Genomic DNA, 23,515 nt, shown 5'->3' on the forward strand with positions numbered 1-23,515 from the left:
TAGGCCTACTTTATTTATTTCTCAACATTCCTAATATTAAGCAAATATTAAGCACATGACTTATCTTTACAACAGGAGTATAGCCTACCTGGCTGGCATGAAAATGAACCACAGGAAAAGCGTCCTCCATTCGCTATTTAAGTGCAGTGATGACATGTATTTTTCCCCTACCACTGTTTGCATGATAATGGTCCCTTCTAAATCAAAACAAATTTCACACATATATTATTTAGTATACAGTTGAAGTCGGAAGTTTACATACACCTTAGCCAAGTACATTTAAACCCAGTTTTTCACAATTCCTGACATTTAATCCTAGTAAAAAATCCCTGTTTTAGGTCAGTTAGGATCACCACTTTATTTTAAGAATGTGAAATATAATAATAGTAGAGAGAATTATTTATTTCAAATTGTATTTCTTTCATCACATTCCCAGTGGGTCAGAAAATTACAAACACTCAATTAGTATTTGGTAGCATTGCCTTTAAATGGTTGGTGCTTCTACACTTGCAGGTGCTTCTACACCTGCATTGCTTGCTGTTTGGGGTTTTAGGCTGGGTTTCTGTACAGCACTTTGAGATCAGCTTATGTACCAAGGGCTATATAAATACATTTGATTTGATTTAACTTAGGTCAAATGTTTCGGGTAGCCTTCCACAAGCTTCCCATAACAAGTTGGTTGAATTTTGGCCCATTCCTCCTGACAGAGCTGGTGTAAGTGAGTCAGGTTGGAAGGCCTCCTTGCTCACACACACTTTTTCAGTTCTGCCCACAAATGCTCTATAGGGTTGAGGTCAGGGCTTTGTGATGACCACTCCAATACCTTGACTTTGTTGTCCTTGAGCCATTTTGCCACAACTTTGGAAGTATGCTTGGGGTCATTGTCCATTTGGAAGACCAATTTGCATCCAAGCTTTAACTTCCTGACTGATGTCTTGAGATGTTGCTTCAATATATCCACATAATTGTCCTACCTCATGATGCTATCTATTTTGTGATGTGCACCAGTCCCTCCTGCAGCAAAGCACCCCCACAACACGATGCTGCCACCCCCGTGCTTCACAGTTGGGATGGTGTTATTCGGCTTGCAAGCATCCCCCTTTTTCCTCCAAACATAACGATGGTCATTATGGCCAAACAGTTTTAATTTTGTTTCATCAGACCAGAGGACATTTCTCCAAAAAGTACAATCTTTGTCCCCATGTGCAGTTGCAAACCGTAGTCTGGCTTTTTTATGGTGGGTTTTGGAGCAGTGGCTTCTTCCTTGCTGAGCGGCCTTTCAGGTTATGTTGATATAAGACTCGTTTTACTGTGGATATAGATACTTTTGTACCTGTTTCCTCCAGCATCTTCACAGGGTCCTTTGCTGTTGTTCTGGGATTGATTTGCACTTCTCGCACCAAAGTACGTTCATCTCTAGGAGACATAACACGTCTCCTTCCTGAGCGGTATGATGGCTGCGTGGTCCCATGGTGTTTATACTTGCGAACTATTGTTTGTACAGATGAACGTGGTACCTTCAGGCATTTGGAAATTGCTCCCAAGGATGAACCAGACTTGTGGAGGTCTACAATGTTTTTTCTGGGTTCTTGGCTGATCTATTTTGACTTGCCCATGATGTTAAGCAAAGAGGCACTGAGTTTGAAGGTAGGCCTTGAAATACATCCACAGGTACGCCTCCAATTGACTCAAATTATGTCAATTAGCCTATCAGAAGCTTCTAAAGCCATGACATCATTTTCTGGAATTTTCCAAACTGTTTAAAGGCACAGTCAATTTAGTGTATGTAAACTTCTGACCCACTGGAATTGGGATACAGTGAATTATAAGTGAAATAATCTGTCTGTAAACAATTGCTGGAAAAACTACTTGTATCATGCACAAAGTAGATGTCCTAACCGACTTGCCAAAATTATAGTTTGTTAACAAGAAATTTGTGGAGTGGTTGAAAAACAAGTTTTAATGACTCCCTGACCTTTAGAGATCCTTTTAATTCTCTATTTGGTTAGGTCAGGGTGTGTCTAGGGTGGGCAATCTATGTTTTCTATTTCTTTGTTGGCCTGCTATGGTTCCCAATCAGAGGCAGCTGTCTATCGTTGTCTCTGATTGGGGATCATATTTAGGCAGCCTTTTCCCACCTGTTGTTTGTGGGATCTTGTTTTTGTGTAGCTGCCTGTGAGCAGCCCAGGACGTCACGTTTCGTTTTCTTCTGTATTGTTTTTGGTGAGTTTCATAATTATTAAACATGTGGAACTCTAAGTACGCTGCGCCTTCAGACAAACGTAATAGTATGTAATCTTCCCGACTTCAACTGTATGTAAAGATTAAATCAAGAATAGTCTGATGGGTGCAATATTAGCCTGTCACTTGTGAATTATATATTATCAATTGTATATGATGCCCAGCATAAGAAACAATGCCTTTTTTAAATGACTTTTTCGAATCATAGTCGCACACCCCATGTAGCCTAGCCCATAGGCATATTTGTTTTAATAAGGATTGTATCACAATTAGTGGCCAAATAACTTCTTAAAATGAAGCACATTAATCCGCTTTACAACGGGTGTGGAGTTTAACTGGCATACATAATGTGTGCAGCGTGTGAGTTTCAAGTTTGGGGAAGATCATTTTCACCATAAAAATGCACCTTTATAGTAAAGGCATTACCTGCATATCATATTTGTGGTCACTTTTGATAATGCTGTTTTCCAATTAGCGTTTGTAGCCTACTGCCGTGTGCGTATTTCTGTGCTTATAATGTGAAGAAATAGCCTAATAGTTTATCAACATTTTAAGCTAAACGTTCTGATCTGTTGCGTCAGCCTCATTGCGTAAAAAAAAATGTTTGATGCTAGTGGTTGTATTAATTTGGGATCTATCGCATCTGTCCCAGTCTGTTTGGAATATTTATTTCTCACACAGAACAGGTCAAAATGTGTACTATGGGGATAGTAGATTGACATATGCTAGTGCTCTTGCTGTTCGTTAGGCCTACTCATCTTGTTGGCTGACGAAAGTAAATGTGGACAGTTCCAATATCTTCAATATGCTCCTCGGAATTGGATAAGGATGCACACTGTTGCAATTGTATTCAATTGTATTCTTCATTCTATAAAATAATGCCACGAAATTCTAAGCAAATCTTGTCAGCTAAATGAACTAGTGTAGCCCACAGCCATATGGCATAGCCAGATCAGTATCTAACATAAGAACAACTCAGAGCATGGTATTCTGTTATTCTGAAATATACTACATTTTCTTCATATCATGTTTCTTTAGATTAGGGCTATATTACATGGATTTATTGTGAAGGTGTAGGGCTATATTACATGGATTTATTGTGAAGGTGTAGGGCTATATTACATGGATTTATTGTGAAGGTGTAGGCTATATTACATGGATTTATTGTGAAGGTGTAGGGCTATATTACATGGATTTATTGTGAAGGTGTAGGCTGTATTACATGGATTTATTGTGAAGGTGTAGGCTATATTACATGGATTTATTGTGAAGGTGTAGGCTGTATTACATGGATTTATTGTGAAGGTGTAGGCTATATTACATGGATTTATTGTGAAGGTGTAGGCTGTATTACATGGATTTATTGTGAAGGTGTAGGCTATATTACATGGATTTATTGTGAAGGTGTAGGCTGTATTACATGGATTTATTGTGAAGGTGTAGGCTATATTACATGGATTTATTGTGAAGGTGTAGGCTGTATTACATGGATTTATTGTGAAGGTGTAGGCTATATTACATGGATTTATTGTGAAGGTGTAGGCTGTATTACATGGATTTATTGTGAAGGTGTAGGCTATATTACATGGATTTATTGTGAAGGTGTAGGCTGTATTACATGGATTTATTGTGAAGGTGTAGGCTATATTACATGGATTTATTGTGAAGGTGTAGGCTGTATTACATGGATTTATTGTGAAGGTGTAGGCTATATTACATGGATTTATTGTGAAGGTGTAGGCTGTATTACATGGATTTATTGTGAAGGTGTAGGCTGTATTACATGGATTTATTGTGAAGGTGTAGGCTATATTACATGGATTTATTGTGAAGGTGTAGGCTGTATTACATGGATTTATTGTGAAGGTGTAGGCTGTATTACATGGATTTATTGTGAAGGTGTGGGCTGTATTACATGGATTTATTGTGAAGGTGTAGGCTGTATTACATGGATTTATTGTGAAGGTGTGGGCTGTATTACATGGATTTATTGTGAAGGTGTGGGCTGTATTACATGGATTTATTGTGAAGGTGTAGGCTATATTACATGGATTTATTGTGAAGGTGTAGGCTATATTACATGGATTTATTGTGAAGGTGTAGGCTGTATTACATGGATTTATTGTGAAGGTGTAGGCTGTATTACATGGATTTATTGTGAAGGTGTGGGCTGTATTACATGGATTTATTGTGAAGGTGTAGGCTATATTACATGGATTTATTGTGAAGGTGTAGGCTATATTACATGGATTTATTGTGAAGGTGTAGGCTATATTACATGGATTTATTGTGAAGGTGTAGGCTGTATTACATGGATTTATTGTGAAGGTGTAGGCTATATTACATGGATTTATTGTGAAGGTGTAGGGCTATATTACATGGATTTATTGTGAAGGTGTAGGGCTATATTACATGGATTTATTGTGAAGGTGTAGGGCTATATTACATGGATTTATTGTGAAGGTGTAGGGCTATATTACATGGATTTATTGTGAAGGTGTAGGGCTATATTACATGGATTTATTGTGAAGGTGTAGGCTGTATTACATGGATTTATTGTGAAGGTGTAGGCTATACATTTATTAGACTTTTTCAAATGTAGATGTTCCAAAGGTCTGCATCCGTGGCTTGGATGCTGTGTGTGGAAGCCAGGAGATGCTAAATGTGTTTGTTCATGAACGGTCAATTACTGTGAGACCGACAGTTATTTTCTTGACAATCACTGGCTGACAAAATTCAGTGTCCGCCACAGCCCTGCTTGGAGATCGACCAGTCGATTGCGATTGTGTGCTTCTCTCTGTGGGCTATATTTGTTTCTGGGGGAGCTGCGTGACCGTGAACGCTCGCTCGCAGCTTAGAGGGAACATTGGCCTGGAGTTTAGTCTCTACGGAGGGAGGGCAGGGCCAGATCAGAATGACAGCCAGGACAGACTACCTAGCCAGTCATCTAAAGGTTAATGTACTACCACATCCATACCCCATTAGGACCAGGAGTTCAGGGAAACTAGACGTGGAGGAAAACTGGCCAATGATGACTTAATAATCCCTCGGCTCCTTTAAAGTGCCCCGACCATTTACACATTTGAATTATTTCTATGATATGACGAACAACTGAGTTGTAAAATATAAGCAAGGCATGTTGGCCAGGCAATGTAAAATCCACAAAGTTTACAGGCTTGGCATTCAGCCTATATTAAGGTTTCCATATTAGGCAACTACTCCACCTAGATATTTAACACACTTTTACAGAAACCTACAATGACAATTAGTATTTTAGGGCACTCTATAACTGAAATAGCCTAAAGCTTTCCTGCCTCACTGAATTCAATGTCAGTAATTTTATCCCCAGATGGCTTTCTATATACGGTAGCAATTGAGCTTGGGGACGAGGTCACATGTTGTCCAGTAGAAACAAAACCTGTTTAGATTAAGGCTGCAACTACGTCCATAATGTATTTAGAAATGTCTGCCTTTGTGGATTCCTTTGTTTCAGTGCTCTGTGGTAAACCAGTGGTGACAGTGGCTGGTACTATAATCCTTTCTGGTATTGAGTCCTTGCATTTTGGGTGCCCCTGGGATGGATGGGCCGGCTGGTGTGGACCAAGTACCTCTGGGGAGCATCCAGGGTAACACTTATTGGCTGGCTGTGTTTACAAGGCGAGTCTACACACTGCAGACCTGCTCTAGTATGAGAGTTTTAAGAGTCACCCACAGTGAAGGAGGGAAGGCCCTCAACTCCCGAGCTCATTAAGGGTACTGCGTGTTTGTGTGTGTGTGCTCGTGTGCGTGTGCTCGTGGATATGCATGGGTCCCCCACGAATACATTGCATTATCGATTTCCTCTTTTTTGCGACTCATATTCAGGCCTGATTGCTTTCTTCCCTAACAGGGAGCTTGGTGTTTCCACGTGTTCCTGCCCTACTTATAACCTTGTAACTGTCTCCCTGCATTGATAAAGGCCAGCTCTCACTGTGGGTAATCACCTTTAACACAGGCAGGGCATAACTGTTGGCGGGTTATGGCTGTAAAACAGGTCCATGACTAGCACTGCTGCTCCCATCTGGCCTGGTGTTATTGAACTAGGTCCAATGACTGCATCCTACAGTATGGTGTGTTGTTTACTGCGTGGAATTACATTTCAATACATACAAGTATATTACAAGGCCCTGTAAAGCTCTGTTTAAATGGTGGATATAACAGTTCAGAGAACACTCGCCCACACAGGGTTATACCATTACACACAGGACCCGCCCAGAGACCCACCCAGAGGCCGGGAGTTTGACAGAGGCCTAGGCTGGCAGCTTGGCACAGTGCCAGTCATTTCATGCAGCTACACATCTGGGGCTGGTTGGCATGTGGCACGAGGGGCAGAGAGAGAGAGAGAGAGAGAGAGAGAGAGAGCACACACGAACTTGGTTTGTGAAACAAATTAGCACATTGAACAGTGCCAGGAGAGCCATCAGGGTAGGGCAGACATGCATTTAGCACATGCTCAGTGGTGGCCCTAATGGGGACCACAGCAACCCACACTGGTGTCCCCATAGGGATAAAGAGTCTGCCAAGCGCCTTGCCCTTTCCACATCTATATAGTTGTTTGTGTATTAGACCAGGCATTTATCTGATCCAATATGATGGTCTTTCTGCATGATTGATGACCTTTTTGTGTGACCGCATGTTGAGGTCATAAAGTAGCGACGCTAGAACGGTGCCTTGGTGCACACCAAATCACAACGTCTCCAACTCTAACAGACGCCCTACATGAATGACCTGGAGGAGGCAGTAGACGGAGCCCTGAGGTCATCTCTTCAGACCTGCACAGCCATTGGTCACCTACTGCTCTCCAGTCTTGGACTTGTGGTTGACGGATGGAACTTAAACAGCGAGAGGAAAAGAGAGAGTGTCGCTGTGAAATTTCAAAGTATGGAATGTTTGGGGGTCAGAGTTGACTTGTTCATGTGTAATGACTTAGCCCTTGGTCTGTGTGTGTGGGGGTTTGCAGGTGTGTGTGTGTGTGTGTGTGTGTGTGTTTGCAGATGTGTGTGTGTGTGTGCGGGTGTTTGCATGCCTACGTGCATGCTATTGATCTAGCCTGGGATGAGAGAGCTCCATTTTCATTTCCTCTAAAGGAGTCAGAGGTTCTGAGAAGCTCCAGGTTTTGATGTCAGGATAAGAGCCTGTTCTCTATAACACAGAGGATATTGTGTTCATCAAGATTACCCAGCCTCACCATGTTCCTCCCTTTGATAAACTGTGAATGGAAACTGATTGAAACACACATCGTCACCAGACTGAATCAAACCACCATAAGGTTTCCTTTAAGGAATAAGTGACTCAGGTGAAGGAGGATGGTTTGGATGCCAGTAGAATGCTGATTCTGTTACATGGAAACATGGAAGCACCTCTGGTATTTTTTTGTTGAAGTGTGTTTTTCTTGCCATGATGCAGTGTGTGTCTCGGTGCTCATTGGAGCGAGGGGGTGCTGTCAGCTTGGTTTCCTCTGTAATCGATGGATTAACAACAGTAGCGCTCTGACCCGAGTTCCGGGATTCCGCTCGGCCGAACACCCCTCTGGACCAGGGCCGGCCGCCGGGGGCCACAAGTAACGCTCCTCAGAGGGGCCACAACCCTCTCCACATCCCTCTGTCACCTTCCCTAACCCCTAGGGGTTACAATGCTACGACCACTGAGGAGAAGTCGCAGTTAACCTGAGCATTACGTTTGCTTGATCATTAAAGCAATGAGTTAGGTCTGTCCCTGTCGGTGGTTTCCAGTGACCACGTGGATTCGTGTCTCTCATTACAAAGTAGTCCTGAGTTCCATTTGGTTTGTTCTAGAGGGATAATGGAATTTGCCATGGCTCGCCATGAGGTCACTGTCTCAGAAGTGGAATGTCATGCCATCGGTATGCCGACTGCCGAGCGCATATTCTAACATTGCTGTCTGTCACCGTAAAGTAAACTGTACTGTCCTGTTGGTATTGATCCTCTTGTATTGAGTTGAGCACAGCGTTAGATAGCCTCCAGCTGGGACTGGATGATCAGCAATGCTCTGTCTTCCGCCTCTGTTTGCTTTTATGAATTATGCCCTGGTCTGCACCGCTGAAGAATCCCCCAGGTCTTTGAGGAGCCGTGGTATGTACAGGAACTGGATGACGTCCAAGATAGCTGGCGCTCTCTCCCAGGGGAATCATTCCTGGAAGTCCACTCCAATGTTTCTCCCCAAGAGTCAACCACAGAGAATATAAAGACTAAACAGAGATAATAAACTGAGACAGACACATAGAAATGGCTTAAAGCCATGATATGTCTTCAAACAGCTCCATTCCCTATATTATAGTGCATGATTCTATTTCACGCCTGTGAAGTTGTGGCTCACCCGGCAAAGAGACACCCAGTCAGCTCCACTCCACTCCCCATCACATCCAACCACAGCCCACCATGCATGAGCAATACAATCTCATTATGCTGCTGTATACAAGCCTCCCCAGGGACAACAGCACACACAAAACACTCCACATGCTTCCCTTTCTGTCATTCACATTGTAACTTTTATTCCCTTTCCTCTCTTTATCTCGCTCTAGCTACTCTCTCTTTCCCTGCCATATCTTTGCTCCAGGGGACCTTTCTCTCTCTCCCCCTCTGACATCTCTCTCTGACATCTCTCTCTCTGACATCTCTAAAGGGACTGTGAATGAGTGGCTATATTTACAGGATGGTCAGTGAAGCTGTTTTAACATGGCAGCTTGGGTTGCTAGCTGAAAGGAAGGGGCCATTAGTGTTGGGTTTCTGTTGTTGGATTCGGGGTAAACTTTGAACATTGAGATATTAAAGACATGATAGATCAGACTCCTAGTATATAAAAGAGTGAGAAGTGAATGGTTCTCTGTAGTAAGACAACTAAGCTCGGAATGTGCTGAGTGCAGGGAAAACGATTGCTTGTGACAGTACTGATAAGGGGAGAAACTGTTGAAGGCTCATATCACTTAGTTCCCTGCTTAGCAAGAAGGATGCAATGTTTTGAGATAAAGAGGAGACTCCACCCAAAGTGGGGTATGAATACCACCACGGGGGAAGTCATGTCTTTTCTCTGAATACAGCTGTGTCGACCCTTTGGGAAGAATTAAACTTGGTTAAAGCTTCTCTAGTGTCTGAGTTATTTACTCTGAAAATTAGAACCTAACACTGAAAGTCCACAAACGCCACTGTTGAAGTGGGAGGAGAGTCTGAAGATTTACGACCCCAAGGTCAAGCGGGAGGAGAGTCTGGAGATTTACGACCCCTAGGCCAAGCGGGAGGAGAGTCTGGAGATTTACGACCCCTAGGCATTTCTTCACATATAGACTCACCTGGAGCAGGTTGGCATGATCAGGGAGTACTCACGACACAGGGTTATACCCTTACACACAGGTCCCGCCCAGAGACCCACCCAGAGACCGGGAGTTTGACAGAGAGGCCTAGGCTGCCAGCTTTGCACGGTGCCAGTCATTTCATGCTGCTCCTCATCTGGGGCTGGTTGGCATGTGGTACGAGAGGCAGCGAGGCTGGCAGCCCTACATAGTCAGTCAGAATAACAGATATCTAATAGATAGCTCTGTTGAATAGATAATCCCTGTTAAATGGATGCTGTGTTCGAGCCCAGTCATCCCAGCAGTGACACATCCCTCTTGGCTCTGTGTCTGAGGATACAGAGATACAGAGAGATTAGCTCCTCTGTCTCAGCCCTGATGGCCATGCTGCGCTGTTACTGTGGGAAGATGCGGGCACACATCCACACTCTGTCTCTCACACACATTGAAACTCATGCACACACACAGACACACAGAGCGAGTGAGAGAGAGAGAGAGAGAGAGAGACACACACAGTAACACACAGTCAGATGGTTTGTGCCAGAGGGGAGATCAGTGGTAGGCTGGCACTGGGAGACTGCCTCAGTCTCTCACAAAAGAACACCCATATCCCACAATGCCCTTCTCTCCTCATCTCTGAACAAAGGCCATGCACAGGCCCACAATCTCTGACCTCACTTACCCCTCTGACCTTAATGCACTCACTATTTCTTCCCCCTCCCTCTCCCCCTCTCTCTCGCTTCCTCTCTCTTCCTCTCTTTCCCTCTCTTCTTCCATCTCTCTTCCTCGCTCTTCCTCCATCTCTCTTCCTCTCTTTCTTTCTCTCTCTCCCTCACTCTCCCTCTCTCTTCCTCTCTCCCTCTCTCTCTCTCTCTCTCTTCCTCTTTTTTCCTATCCCTCTCTTGTCTTAAATTATGTTTTTTTTACAACAAGGCTGACAGGTTACATTCATTCTGATAAGTTAGTAGTGTTGGTGCTATACATGATGTACAGTGTAGTAGTAGTGTTGGTGCTATACATGATGTACAGTGTAGTAGTAGTGTTGGTACTATACATGATGTACAGTGTAGTAGTAGTGTTGGTACTATACATGATGTACAGTGTAGTAGTAGTGTTGGTACTATACATGATGTACAGTGTAGTAGTAGTGTTGGTACTATACATGCTATACTATACATACTATACACTGTCTCTTTTACAGTTCTGCAACACAGCTGCCTTGGAAGAGGTACTGGGTCCAAAAAGCATGAAACCTAGGTGGCATAAAGTGGCACAGACCCTTTCATAGTGGCTTGGAAAAGGCCCACTTTAAGGTATGGGGCACGCTTAGTGAGAGAGACAGAGGGAGGGAGAGAGAAGGATCAGTTTCACTCCCGTCTGTAACCAGCTATTCCCTTCACTCTTATCAGAGTGGTCCCAGCCATACAGAAAACCACTGCTGCTGATCCAACAAAAAACTATGACTACACTGTACATCATGTATAGTACCAACGCTACTACTACACTGTACATCATGTATAGTACCAACACCACTACTACACTGTACATCATGTATAGTACCAACGCTACTACTACACTGTACATCATGTATAGTATAGCTTTTTCCACCAGGGTGAATGAGGTCAACAGAGTTCATCAGAGTTTGTCAGGATGTGAGGAAAAGTGCAGTCAACATGGACTCATTAGAGAGCCAGAAAAGAGACAGCGATAGAAAGAGATGGATGGAGATGGAGAGAGAGAACATGGATATGAACAGCTGTTGGAGGCATTACTCAACATCTGTCCTGCTCTTCACTTAGTGGTCTGCTTACCAGGGCAGCCGGTACTGCCACACACACACACACACCACACACCATACACCACACACAGAGCCAATTTCATAACTCACACATGCTAATCCTAATCACTAGCAATCTGAAATGTCCAGTGCAGTTTTCTTATGCACTTCCTTTATTCTTGACACCCAGAGCCAAATCTGAGGTGCACACTGGCCAGCTACTTTATTTGTCTCGTCTGTCACAAGAGACTTTATCTTCCCTTCTGTTTGTTGTGTCCTTATATTCAGCCCTAAAACACCATCATTCAAGACTAAAACCTACAATTTGTTGATAATGGTTTTTGCATGGAGGATAAGGAGTGATATTATCTCCCTCCTTGGTGATAAGGTGGTTTCATTTCCTGTGTAGTGTTCCGTAGGGTGCACGCCTCGCCTCATCTGATTCACAGCAACAGGGAACATGTTACACACACACACGCAAACAGTGTGCTCTGGTACTGCAGCGTGTGGTCTCCTATGAGCAACGCCACTGCTACAAGGGCATTGTGGGAAAATTGACACCCGCTCAATCTGTGTTTAAATACGAGTCATTCATCAATTACATAGGGCAACATGACCCATATTGTTAATACTGAGGCTTGCAAATACTACTATGGTGCTATTGTTAGGTAAAAGCTGCCATGGCTTCACACAGTAGCAGTTGTGCAGAGAAATAGCCTCCAGCCAAACATCAATGTGGACAGAATTGTTACAGACATCTATGTATACAACGGCCTTTACATATTGACCTGGTTAAATCAATGGCTTGACATACGTTGATATGATCTGATGCATCTATGTGTGCATTTCCTGCAGCTGTTTGACCGCGTGAGGGAGGACAACCCAGACTTCCACCAGAAGATAGTTCCTATCAGCAGTGAGTTGACACAGCCTGCCCTGGCCATCAGTCCTGAGGACGTAGAGAGACTGACCTCCTGCGTCAACATCATCTTCCACTGTGCTGCCACCATCCGCTTCGACGAACCCCTCAAGTGAGGACCACAACCCCCTACACACTGACTCTTCCTCTATCACCTAGCTCACATGCTAACTCACCACTTTATCAACTCAACAAATCAAATCTGTTTGATTGTGCATAAATGCATGGACATAGCTTGTGTCTGACACAGAGAGAGGTACAAAGACATAGGATCTCTATTAAATGACGTCAACCCAATAGACAGTCTCTAATTGAGAGGAGGTCAGCCCGTATAGGGGCCAGGGTCGTCTGTATCTTGGTCACGTGTTTTATTTTTGTTGTTTTACTCAGGTCTGGTTTATGGGGTCGAAGGGTTTTGCTTTGTCATTGTCCCGAGTACCAGGAAGTGCCCAGTGTGCGGGGACTTCCTACAGGAAGTGATGTTTGGTTGATAGTGTGGTCTATTTGTGTTCTGGTGTTGACCAATGGGAAAGCTGATACATCTAGAGTATGATGAAGATGTTGAGAAAGACAACAGAGATTCCCCAATAATATAGCTTTGTGTAGCGTCTATCAAGCAACATTGTTGACCTAAAATGGTTGACAGGCAAACGCTTACATCATTAAACATATTAAATCAAAATCCAAAACAATGTTGTTGAGCGAATAAAGACTTACAGTAACATTGAATTTATATTAAGGATTTTGAAACTGTAAGTTTTCAATATTCCACATGGTTTCATCATCTCACGTAGTAGACAGTGCATCGATGTTCCATGTGGTGAGAGAGAGACAGACAGAGAGAGAGATGTATCCAGGGAGTCTGCAGGTAGCTAGCTGTAGGGGGTAGAGAGATGTCTGCAGGTAGCTAGCTGTAGGGGGTAGAGACATGTATCCAGAGAGTCTGCAGGTAGCTAGCTGTAGGGGGTAGAGAGATGTATCCAGGGAGTCTGCAGGTAGCTAGCTAGCTGTAGGGGGTAGAGAGATGTCTTTAGATGTCTCCTACTCAGTGAGGAAGCAGGAATGAGGTCTTCAGAGGGATTATTAAAACATTAAAGAGCTCTGTGTCTATCTGTCTCAGTGTATTCTCACAAGTCTTCATCATACTGTTAAATACGCCTGTCTGGGTGCCTGTGTGGCTGCTGGGAACAGATCCCGTAGAGTAGGACAGACAGGACAGCCTTAAGGGATGAGATGCAGTCAGAGAGGTGAAAGGAGGTGTGGGGAGGCGGAACATTAGCCATGACTGACAGCTCAGTTAGGGAAAAGCTGTGAGATTGTTCTCTGAACAGCATCATAGCTCTCTTCTCTGACTTTGCCTTTTCACCGCTACCTCTCCATCCCTTCCTCTGTATTTCTCTCTCTCTCTCCCCTGTTCTCTCTCACGTTCTCTTGTCTGTCACACAATGTTGTCAAATTTGATTTGTCACCTACACATGGTTAGCAGATGTTAATGCAAGTGTAGTGAAATGCTTGTGCTTCTAGTTCCGACCATGCAGTAATAACCAACGATTAATCTAACCTAACAATTTCACAACTACCTTATACACACAAGTGTAAAAGAATGAATGAGAATATGTACATAAAAATATATGAATGAGCGATGGCCGAACGTCATAGGCAAGATGGAATAGAGTCCAGTATATACATATGAGATGAGTAATGTAGGGTATGAAAACATATAAAGTAGCATTGTTTAAAGTGGCTAGTGATACATTTATTACATCAATTTTTTCATTATTAAAGTGGCTAGAGATGAGTCACTATGTTGGCAGGAGCCACTCAATGTTAGTGATGGCTGTTTAACAGTCTGATGGCCTTGAGATAGAAGCTGTTTTTCAGTCTCTCGGTCCCTGCATTGATGCACCTGTACTGACCTCGCCTTCTGGATGATGGCGGGGTGAACAGGCAGTGGCTCGGGTGTCCTTGATTATCTTTTTGGCCTTCCTGTGACATTGGGTTGTGTAGGTGTCCTGAAGGGCAGGTAGTTTGCCCCCGGTGATGCGTTGTGCAGACCTCACTACCCTCTGGAGAGCCTTACGGTTGTGGGCGGAGCAGTTGCCGTACCAGGCGGTGATACAGCCCGACAGGATGCTCTCGATTGTGCATCTGTAAAAGTTTGAGTGTTTTTGGTGACAAGCCAAATTTCTTCAGCCTCCTGAGGTTGAAGAGGCGCTGTTAGGCCTTCTTCACCACGCTGTCTGTGTGGGTGGACCATTTCAGTTTGTCTGTGATGTGTACGCCGAGGAACTTAAAACTGTCCACCTTCTCCACTACTGTCCGGTTGATGTGGATAGGGGGGTACTCCCTCTGCTGTTTCCTGAAGTCCACGATCATCTCCTTTGTTTTGTTGACATTGAGTGTGAGGTTATTTTCCTGACATCACACTCCGAGGGCCCTCACCTCCTCCCTGTAGGCCGTCTCGTCGTTGTTGGTAATCAAGCCTACCACTGTAGTGTCGTCTCCAAACTTGATGATTGAGTTGGAGGTGTGCATGGCCACGCAGTCATGGGTGAACAGGGAGTACAGGAGAGGGCTGAGAACGCACCCTTGTGGGGCCCCAGTGTTGAGGATCCGCGAGGAGATGTTTTTACTTACCCTTACCACCTGGGGGCGGCCCATCAGGAAGTCCAGGACCCAGTTGCACAGGGAGGGGTCGAGACCCAGGGTCTCAAGCTTAATGACGAGTTTGGAGGGTACTATGGTGTTAAATGCTGAGCTGTAGTCGATGAACAGCATTCTTACATAGGTATTCCTCTTGTCCAGATGGGTTAGGGCAGTGTGATTGCGTCGTCCGTGGACCTATTGGGGCGGTAAGCAAATTGAAGTGGGTCTAGGGTGTCAGGTAGGGTGGAGGTGATATGGTCCTTGACTAGTCTCTCAAAGCACTTCATGATGACGGAAGTGAGTGCTACGGAGCGATAGTCATTTAGCTTAGTTACCTTAGCTTTCTTGGGAACAGGAACAATGGTGGCCCTCTTGAAACATGTGGGAATAGCAGACTGGGATAAGGATTGATTGAATATGTCCGTAAACACACCAGCCAGGGAAACAAAGTTGCCAGGGGGTGTTGGAGCATAATCAGACAACAGTTTAATCACTGGGACCAAGACTACAGCTCTTCAGATAGTGCCATAGACACGGCATCTATGCTGTGCAAACGTACAAGGCTAGTCAAGCCTAGCACTGAAGCAGTGATAAGCACCATAGCCACTATAGCTGCTAGGGTACAATATATCTAGCACCCTAATGAAAATCCAATAGCGGAATTCATTAATGACTCAGCAGCTTGGAACAGTGAGGAACACACTGTTGGGAGCAGTCCACAGTCAGTGGTGTTCTCTCTTAAACTGGCCTAGTGCTCTGTAATAGTTCTAAAACTGGCCTAGTGCTCCATAACAGTTCTCAAATTAGCCTAGTGCTTTATAATAGTTCTCAAACATGCCTAGTGCTCTATAGTAGCTATCAAACTGGCCTAGTGCTCTATAATAGTCCTCAAACTGGCCTAGTGCTCTAGAATAGTTCTCTAGAATAGTTCTCAAACTAGCCTAGTTCTCTATAATAGTTATCAAACTGTCTTAGTGCTCTATAATAGTTCTCAAACTGGCCTAGTGCTCTAGAATAGTTCTCTAGAATAGTTCTCAAACTAGCCTAGTTCTCTATAATAGTTATCAAACTGTCTTAGTGCTATATAATAGTTCTCAAACTAGCCTAGTGCTCTATAATTGTCCTCAAACTGGCCTAGTGCTCTAGAATAGTTCTCTAGAATAGTTCTCAAACTGGCCTAGTGCTCTATAATAGTTATCAAACTAGCCTAGTTCTCTATAATAGTTATCAAACTGTCTTAGTGCTCTATAATAGTTCTCAAACTGGCCTAGTGCTCTATAATAGTTCTCTATAGTAGTTCTCAAACTGGCCTAGTGCTCTATAATAGTTCTCTATAATAGTCCTCAAACTGGCCAAGTGCTCTTGAATAGTTCTCTATAATAGTGCTCAAATTGGCCTAGTGCTCTAGAATAGTTCTCAAATTAGCCTAGTGCTCTAGAATAGTTATCAAACTGGCCTAGTGCTCTAGAATAGTTCTCTATAATAGTCCTCAAACTGGCCTAGTGCTCTAGAATAGTTCTCTATAATAGTTCTCAACCTAGCCTAGTGCTCTATAATAGTTCTCTATAATAGTCCTCAAACTGGCCTAGTGCTCTATAATAGTTCTCAACCTAGCCTAGTGCTCTATAATAGTTCTCTATAATAGTCCTCAAACTGGCCTAGTGCTCTAGAATAGTTATCAAACTGGCCTAGCGCTCTAGAATAGTGCTATATAATAGTTCTCAAACTAGCCTAGTGCTCTATAATTGTCCTCAAACTGGCCTAGTGCTCTAGAATAGTTCTCTAGAATAGTTCTCAAACTGGCCTAGTGCTCTATAATAGTTCTCTATAGTAGTTCTCAAACTGGCCTAGTGCTCTATAATAGTTCTCTATAATAGTCCTCAAACTGGCCAAGTGCTCTTGAATAGTTCTCTATAATAGTGCTCAAATTGGCCTAGTGCTCTAGAATAGTTCTCAAATTAGCCTAGTGCTCTAGAATAGTGCTATATAATAGTTCTCAAACTAGCCTAGTGCTCTATAATAGTCCTCAAACTGGCCTAGTGCTCTATGATAGTTCTCAAACTGGCCTAGTGCTCTAGAATAGTTCTCTAGAATATTCTCAAACTGGCCTTGTGCTCGAGAATAGTTCTCTATAATAGTCCTCAAACTTGCCTAGTGCTCTGGAATAGTTATCAAACGGGCCTAGTGCTCTAGAATAGTTCTCTATAATAGTCCTCAAACTGGCCTAGTGCTCTAGAATAGTTCTCTATAATAGTCCTCAAACTGGCCTAGTGCTCTAGAATAGTTATCAAACTGGCCTAGCGCTCTAGAATAGTGCTATATAATAGTTCTCAAACTAGCCTAGTGCTCTATAATTGTCCTCAAACTGGCCTAGTGCTCTAGAATAGTTCTCTAGAATAGTTCTCAAACTGGCCTAGTGCTCTATAATAGTTATCAAACTAGCCTAGTTCTCTATAATAGTTATCAAACTGTCTTAGTGCTCTATAATAGTTCTCAAACTGGCCTAGTGCTCTATAATAGTTCTCTATAGTAGTTCTCAAACTGGCCTAGTGCTCTATAATAGTTCTCTATAATAGTCCTCAAACTGGCCAAGTGCTCTTGAATAGTTCTCTATAATAGTGCTCAAATTGGCCTAGTGCTCTAGAATAGTTCTCAAATTAGCCTAGTGCTCTAGAATAGTGCTATATAATAGTTCTCAAACTAGCCTAGTGCTCTATAATAGTCCTCAAACTGGCCTAGTGCTCTATGATAGTTCTCAAACTGGCCTAGTGCTCTAGAATAGTTCTCTAGAATATTCTCAAACTGGCCTTGTGCTCTAGAATAGTTCTCTATAATAGTCCTCAAACTGGCCTAGTGCTCTAGAATAGTTCTCAAACTGGCCTAGTGCTCTATGATAGTTCTCAAACTGGCCTACTTGCCTACTTCTACTACCACTCTTATCCCCCGTGACATGCCACTGCCACTGACTGTCGCCACTGACTGTCATGACTGCCGTCCCCGCGCTGCCGTTAATGGGCAACCGCTGCCAAACCACATCTGACATCTGCACTCACATACACACACACACCGTCCACACTGCCTGACTGTGGCTGAGAAGCACTATCTTTCTCTGTAGACTGGCTGAGAGGTGAGCTAGAGTTCTGTCTGTTTATTCCTGGAATGGAAGCACATTCCTGGAATGAAGTGTGACGATTAAAGGGTTTGAGGGAGGATGATTATAATGCCAACCTTCCAACGTGCTCTTTCTCTATTTCTCTCGCTCTCTCACCCTCCTCTCTCTCTTTTTATCTCTGTCGCTCTCTCTCGGTCTATCACGGTCTCTTTCAGTCGCTCTGTCTCTCTCGGTCTCTCTCTCACTGTCTCACTTTTCTCCTTGTGATGATATTATGGTAATGCATAGTGTGCTTATGCTTCTTAGTGTACTTATGCACAGTGATCTCTTACCTAGTCCTGCTGTGTGTGTCCTCTCTTCCTAGACACGCCCTGCAGCTGAATGTGATTGCGACGCAGCAGCTCCTGAGTCTGGCCCAGCAGATGCACCACCTCCAGGCCTTCATCCACATCTCCACAGCCTACGCCAACTGCAACCGCAGGCACATCGACGAGATCATCTACCCACCGCCTGTAGAACCCAAGAAGCTCATTGACTCCCTGGAGTGAGTAGTGTGAAGTCTACTTTCTGCACCCGAGTTGAGGGTGGGGTTGCTGCTATTACGACTCCATCTATTCAGGAAGTGAATTAATTTGCAAATGTCATGCATTGAAAATATACTCAGTGAAGATAAATGGCACATAGACCTAGATTCAATCAGATCAAGCTTTAACCGGCGAGAGCCAACACCCGCATAGCTGATGTTTTGGCGCAGTCGGAGGTGGAACTACGTTGTACCTGTCACATCGGTGAGCAGCTGCTCTTGTGATCATTGTCACAATGCCACACCTGTCCCACTCGCGTTGGAAGTTCAGAACGAGAAAATGTCTGCTTTAGGTATAATGTCGGGAGCTGCTTGTGGATTTGACAGCTCTAACGCTGTTCCACCAAACAACTGCTATGCTGGTGTCGACTAGCGCAGATCTGATAGAATCTAGCCATTAGTTAGATAAATGACAGTATATTCATTGAATTTCAATTAATCTCCTGAATGAACTGATTGAAATGGAATTGAACCGAACCAAGGGTGCTGTCAAGTCCACACCACCTTGTGCCATTTCCAACTAATGATTAATTATAAATACCATCACAGACAGCTATCAGAGTGAATGATGTTTCGTCTATCTACACAAAATGCCAACTTTACTTCAATCCTGGCATGTGTCCTGTACCATTGTGATGTGAGTCTAATTGTGAGTGTTCTCTTGTGTCTGTGACTGCAGGTGGATGGAGGACAGCATTGTCCGTGACATCACACCGCGCCTCATCGGGGAGCGCCCCAACACCTACACCTACACCAAAGCCCTGGCAGAGTGCGTGGTTCAGAGGGAGAGCAGCAAGCTCAGCATCGGCATCATCAGACCCTCCATAGTGGGAGCCAGCTGGCAGGAGCCTTTCCCTGTGAGTACCGTTACCATAGAGATACAGTATCATATACATACATCATTCTGTGAGACTTGATTACTCTACTGGGCATTGGCACTGGATAGCTGGCAGCATTAAAGTCAATAGATGATCAATAGATACATGGATCACATTCTGTATGTAGTCTGTGGACATTAAACAGTGTACTGACTGGTCAGCAAGATAAGTATATCAGAAGAAGTGTGATTGGCTCAGCCACCTGACTGTTGAGAAATATATCACAATTTAAAAAAATCTATGTAGCACTTTCACTGTGATGGTAAAAGGGCTCAGTCAAAATCCTGTCAATTCTCACACCATCATGTCCTGCTGTGGTGCCAAATGGATGGGAATTAGCGATCGATCGCTGTAACAGTACACTGGTCAATATATCTCCCCTGTGTACAGTCAGACTTAAAGGGGGATTGGGGGTGTAATGGTGAGTAATGGTTGTATTAGGGTTGGACCAAGACAGGTGTGTTCTTATGGTTCAGAAAGTCCGGCTTGGCTGGATTCCAGGACTCGAAGAGGAGCATCCCTGACCCCAACATCTGGGTAGGCAATGTGAGGGGGGCAAGGAAGGGGCGATGGGGAAAGGGAAGGGGTACTCCCAGTGCTGAAACCGGAGAGCCTCTGAATGTCTCCTACTAGATAGAAGGTCACTGAAAAGCAACTGTAGGTTAATGGAAAGGCCACTCTGAAAGTGCAGTAATCAATCAATCAATATAATGTATTTTATAACGGCCTTTTGACATCAGCAGTTGTCCCTAGAAAGGCAGGAACCTAGGGAGAAAGCTAGCTAGGAACCAACTTCCGAGGGGTGGCCAGTCCTCTTCTGGATGTACAGGGTGATGGTACTTTCATGAGTAAGCTGCTTTTTATTTTCTATTCTGTCCAGCTGTTGTAGTGTAGGCTAACATCTTAGCGTAAGGATTCCACAGCGTTTAGCGTTATAATCTCACTTAGCATAGCGGCAGATGGACATATTAAAGCCTTTTAAAAATAAATGTAGACTTTAGGAGGATGGTGTTCAACATTTCATCATTGTCATGACTATAATATTCATCAAAGTTCTTTCCCCCAAATCAAATTCAGGTGACATGCTTACTTTATTTTCCTACAGGAATATTATTTGAACGTCTGAGGCTTCATGAATTCACACAGAAAGAGACCAAAGATCTAGAAGACGAAAAAATGATTATAAGAGTATAATACACTTTTAAACAGCACTAAGTATATTCACAGAAAACGACTACATAACCCCAGGGCTGTATTTAGTTTTCTGGGACTGTAACTTTTGAACAGTGTAGGATCCAGAGCCAGTGGGTGTAGAAGTGGAGATGGGCCAGGCCTGCCGGCAAAACAGCCAAAAGATCACGTATTACCAGTTTATTACGCTGGCAGTTCGAGATCGTGGGAGCGACGAGGGAGGTGTGTGTGTGTCTGTCTGTGTCTGTGTCTGAGATTAACTTCCATGTCCTCAGAACTCCGTTAAGTGTTAAAATGTCACTGGGGGTCAAAGATGTATACCTGCAAAAATGGACTCAGACGGTGTGATAAGGACCTGTCTGTCTGTCTGTCTGTCTGTCTGTCTGTCTGTCTGTCTGTCTGTCTGTCTCTGTCTGTCTGTCTTAGCCTTACCCTGTATTGACACGCCACAGACAGACCCACACAAATAAGCCAAGTCTATTACCAATGTATTACCGGAAGGCTAATTTATGTGGACACTGTGTTACTCTCCCTATCTCAGTCTCACTCACCGTAGGTAGCTAGCTTAGCACACCACCGGAATGCTAACTCAGCAATCTAATTGATGATGCTGTTAGGAGGCTATTTGTAACTTGATGATGTTGCAGCAATGTTATAGCTGCTTGAATCTAGAATCCCAAATTGAAACAGTAACAAAGTTTTGGTAAAAAGCTGAGGGATGGGCCTGGAGAAATGTAACCACTCTCAAATTTTATAGACAGAGCTATGGATGCAAGGACTGACCATCCATGATATTAAAGTTATAGTTAAAACTGTTTTTAGGCTACACAATGTTTGTTTACATTTACAAACATTAAAGTACAACAAGCTTGTATTTTGGGTTCTGATGGGGTACGACAGTTGAACTAAGCTCATTAGGCATTTATAGGGTATATTCTTCAAGAATCAATGGTTATATATCATTAATTTATACATCCAAAAATAGATGTAGCAACTAAGGATTCCAGCTTTAACGGGGGTACTTAGGGTTCTCTTTCATCTACGTCTCTATTCAGTCTGCATCGCTTTAGCGTTCCAGATTGCGAGATATACATTTTTAAGTACTTTCCGATTGAACAGACATATGCAGCATTTGACTGCATATGTCTAACGCGGGAACATTGCCTTTAAATTTAAATTATGGATTGAATAGAGCCCCTAATCTCTCATTACACTAATTTATTCCCTCCCTATTCTTCTGTCTCAGGGCTGGATCGACAACTTCAATGGACCAAGCGGAGTCTTCATCGCCGTAAGTACCAGCATATACTTATTACGTTGTATTTTTCATATACTCATTTTGATGCCACTAGTTTAAACGATGATCAGGTGATGAGATGTGATGGTAACCCTGTGTCCTGTCTGATCAGGCGGGGAAGGGCATCCTGCGCACCATGAGAGCCAACAATGATGCGGTGGCGGACCTCATCCCCGTGGATGTGGTCATCAACCTGACCCTGGCCGCTGGCTGGTACACGGCAGTGCACAGGTTAACTTTCCCCCCAGGTGGAATATGGTTTGACCAATGACTGTATGGTTTAACCCACACAAACAAACACCCCACATATTGACCTACAGGAAGTTCTCCTGTAAACCTACCTTAGCCCAGTTTGTTCGAACACATCTCCCCAGCTCTACACCATTGACTGATGAGGAAGCCCAGTGTTTTCAATTGATGTGATTTGTGTTCATGGGCTCATTTTATAGATGTTTCCTAATGGACCCTCCCCTTTGATCCCTTTAACACTTGACCCCTCTGACCTCCTCTCTCTGCTCCCTTGCAGACCCAAAGCAGCGCTGGTTTACAACTGCACAACGGGCGGCATCAACCCTTTCCACTGGGGAGAGATCGGTAGGTATCTGTCTGTCAGTTTGTCTGTCTGCCTGTTATAGTGACATCATTAGTGCTTGTTCATCTGCCACTGTGGCTTCCGTCCTCATAAATCAGTGTACTTCAGTAGTTGAAATCTTGATCAAATCAAATCTTATTGATCACATACACATGGTTAGCAAATGTTATTGCGAGTGTAGTGAAATGCTTGTGCGTCTAGTTCCAACAGTGTAGCAAAATCTAACAATTCCACAACTACCTAATACACACAAATCTAAGTATAGGAATGGAATAAGAATATATTCATTAAATATGTGGATGGGCAATGACAGAGCGGCAAGATGCAATAGATGGTATAAAATACAGCATATACATATGAGATGAGTAATGCAAGATATGTAAACATTATTAAAGTGGCATTATTAAAGTGACTAGTGATCCATTTGGTTGATGGTGTTGTCACTATGCATCATACATTCCCACCAGGGATATGAAACGGTGGGTTGTCTGTCAGTCCTGGTTCTCCTAAATCAGTTTGAATGGTGTAGCAGTGGGAAGCAGGTGGATAAATGATCTATGTCATAATTAGATGCCCAGGGATTTGACAGTGGTGAGGGTTTACTGCCACCTTCTGGCAGCTAGTAGAACATTACATCTGTTTGACCTCACCACTGTGGATCTGCCCAAATGACAACTCCCATCAGCAGTAAAGCACAGTTGCCCAAACAATAACAAGTAGAGGCAAAGTGTCATCATGAAATCATCACCCCCACCAGCATTTTGGTTGTGGTGGCAGCTCACCTCCCAGCCCATCATCTACAGTATATCCCAGTGATGAGATGAAAAGGATGCATGCAGGCCGGGTATCTGTCAGGCTCAGATTAGCGCGGTAGCGGGCGACAGCCAGGGTCCCTATACTATCAGATTAGTGAATCTGCTCCTTTCACTCTGGG

General features: G+C 43.6%; 1 protein-coding gene across 2 annotated transcripts in view; it reads left to right on the forward strand.

Moving 5' to 3' along the window:
* The window catches only part of LOC139378511 (fatty acyl-CoA reductase 1-like), a 58,565-nt gene that overhangs the window by 27,486 nt on the left and 7,564 nt on the right, over positions 1-23,515 (forward strand). For both annotated transcript variants that reach the window (XM_071120734.1, XM_071120735.1), the window contains exons 3-8: positions 12,219-12,394; positions 18,405-18,584; positions 19,303-19,480; positions 21,939-21,983; positions 22,102-22,220; positions 22,516-22,583. In XM_071120734.1, the coding sequence (XP_070976835.1) occupies positions 12,219-12,394; positions 18,405-18,584; positions 19,303-19,480; positions 21,939-21,983; positions 22,102-22,220; positions 22,516-22,583 (766 nt within the window). The remainder of the gene's footprint in view (positions 1-12,218; positions 12,395-18,404; positions 18,585-19,302; positions 19,481-21,938; positions 21,984-22,101; positions 22,221-22,515; positions 22,584-23,515) is intronic.

This window comes from Oncorhynchus clarkii, chromosome 21 (genome assembly GCF_045791955.1).
Source record: "Oncorhynchus clarkii lewisi isolate Uvic-CL-2024 chromosome 21, UVic_Ocla_1.0, whole genome shotgun sequence".
NCBI classification, from domain to species: Eukaryota; Metazoa; Chordata; class Actinopteri; order Salmoniformes; family Salmonidae; genus Oncorhynchus; species Oncorhynchus clarkii.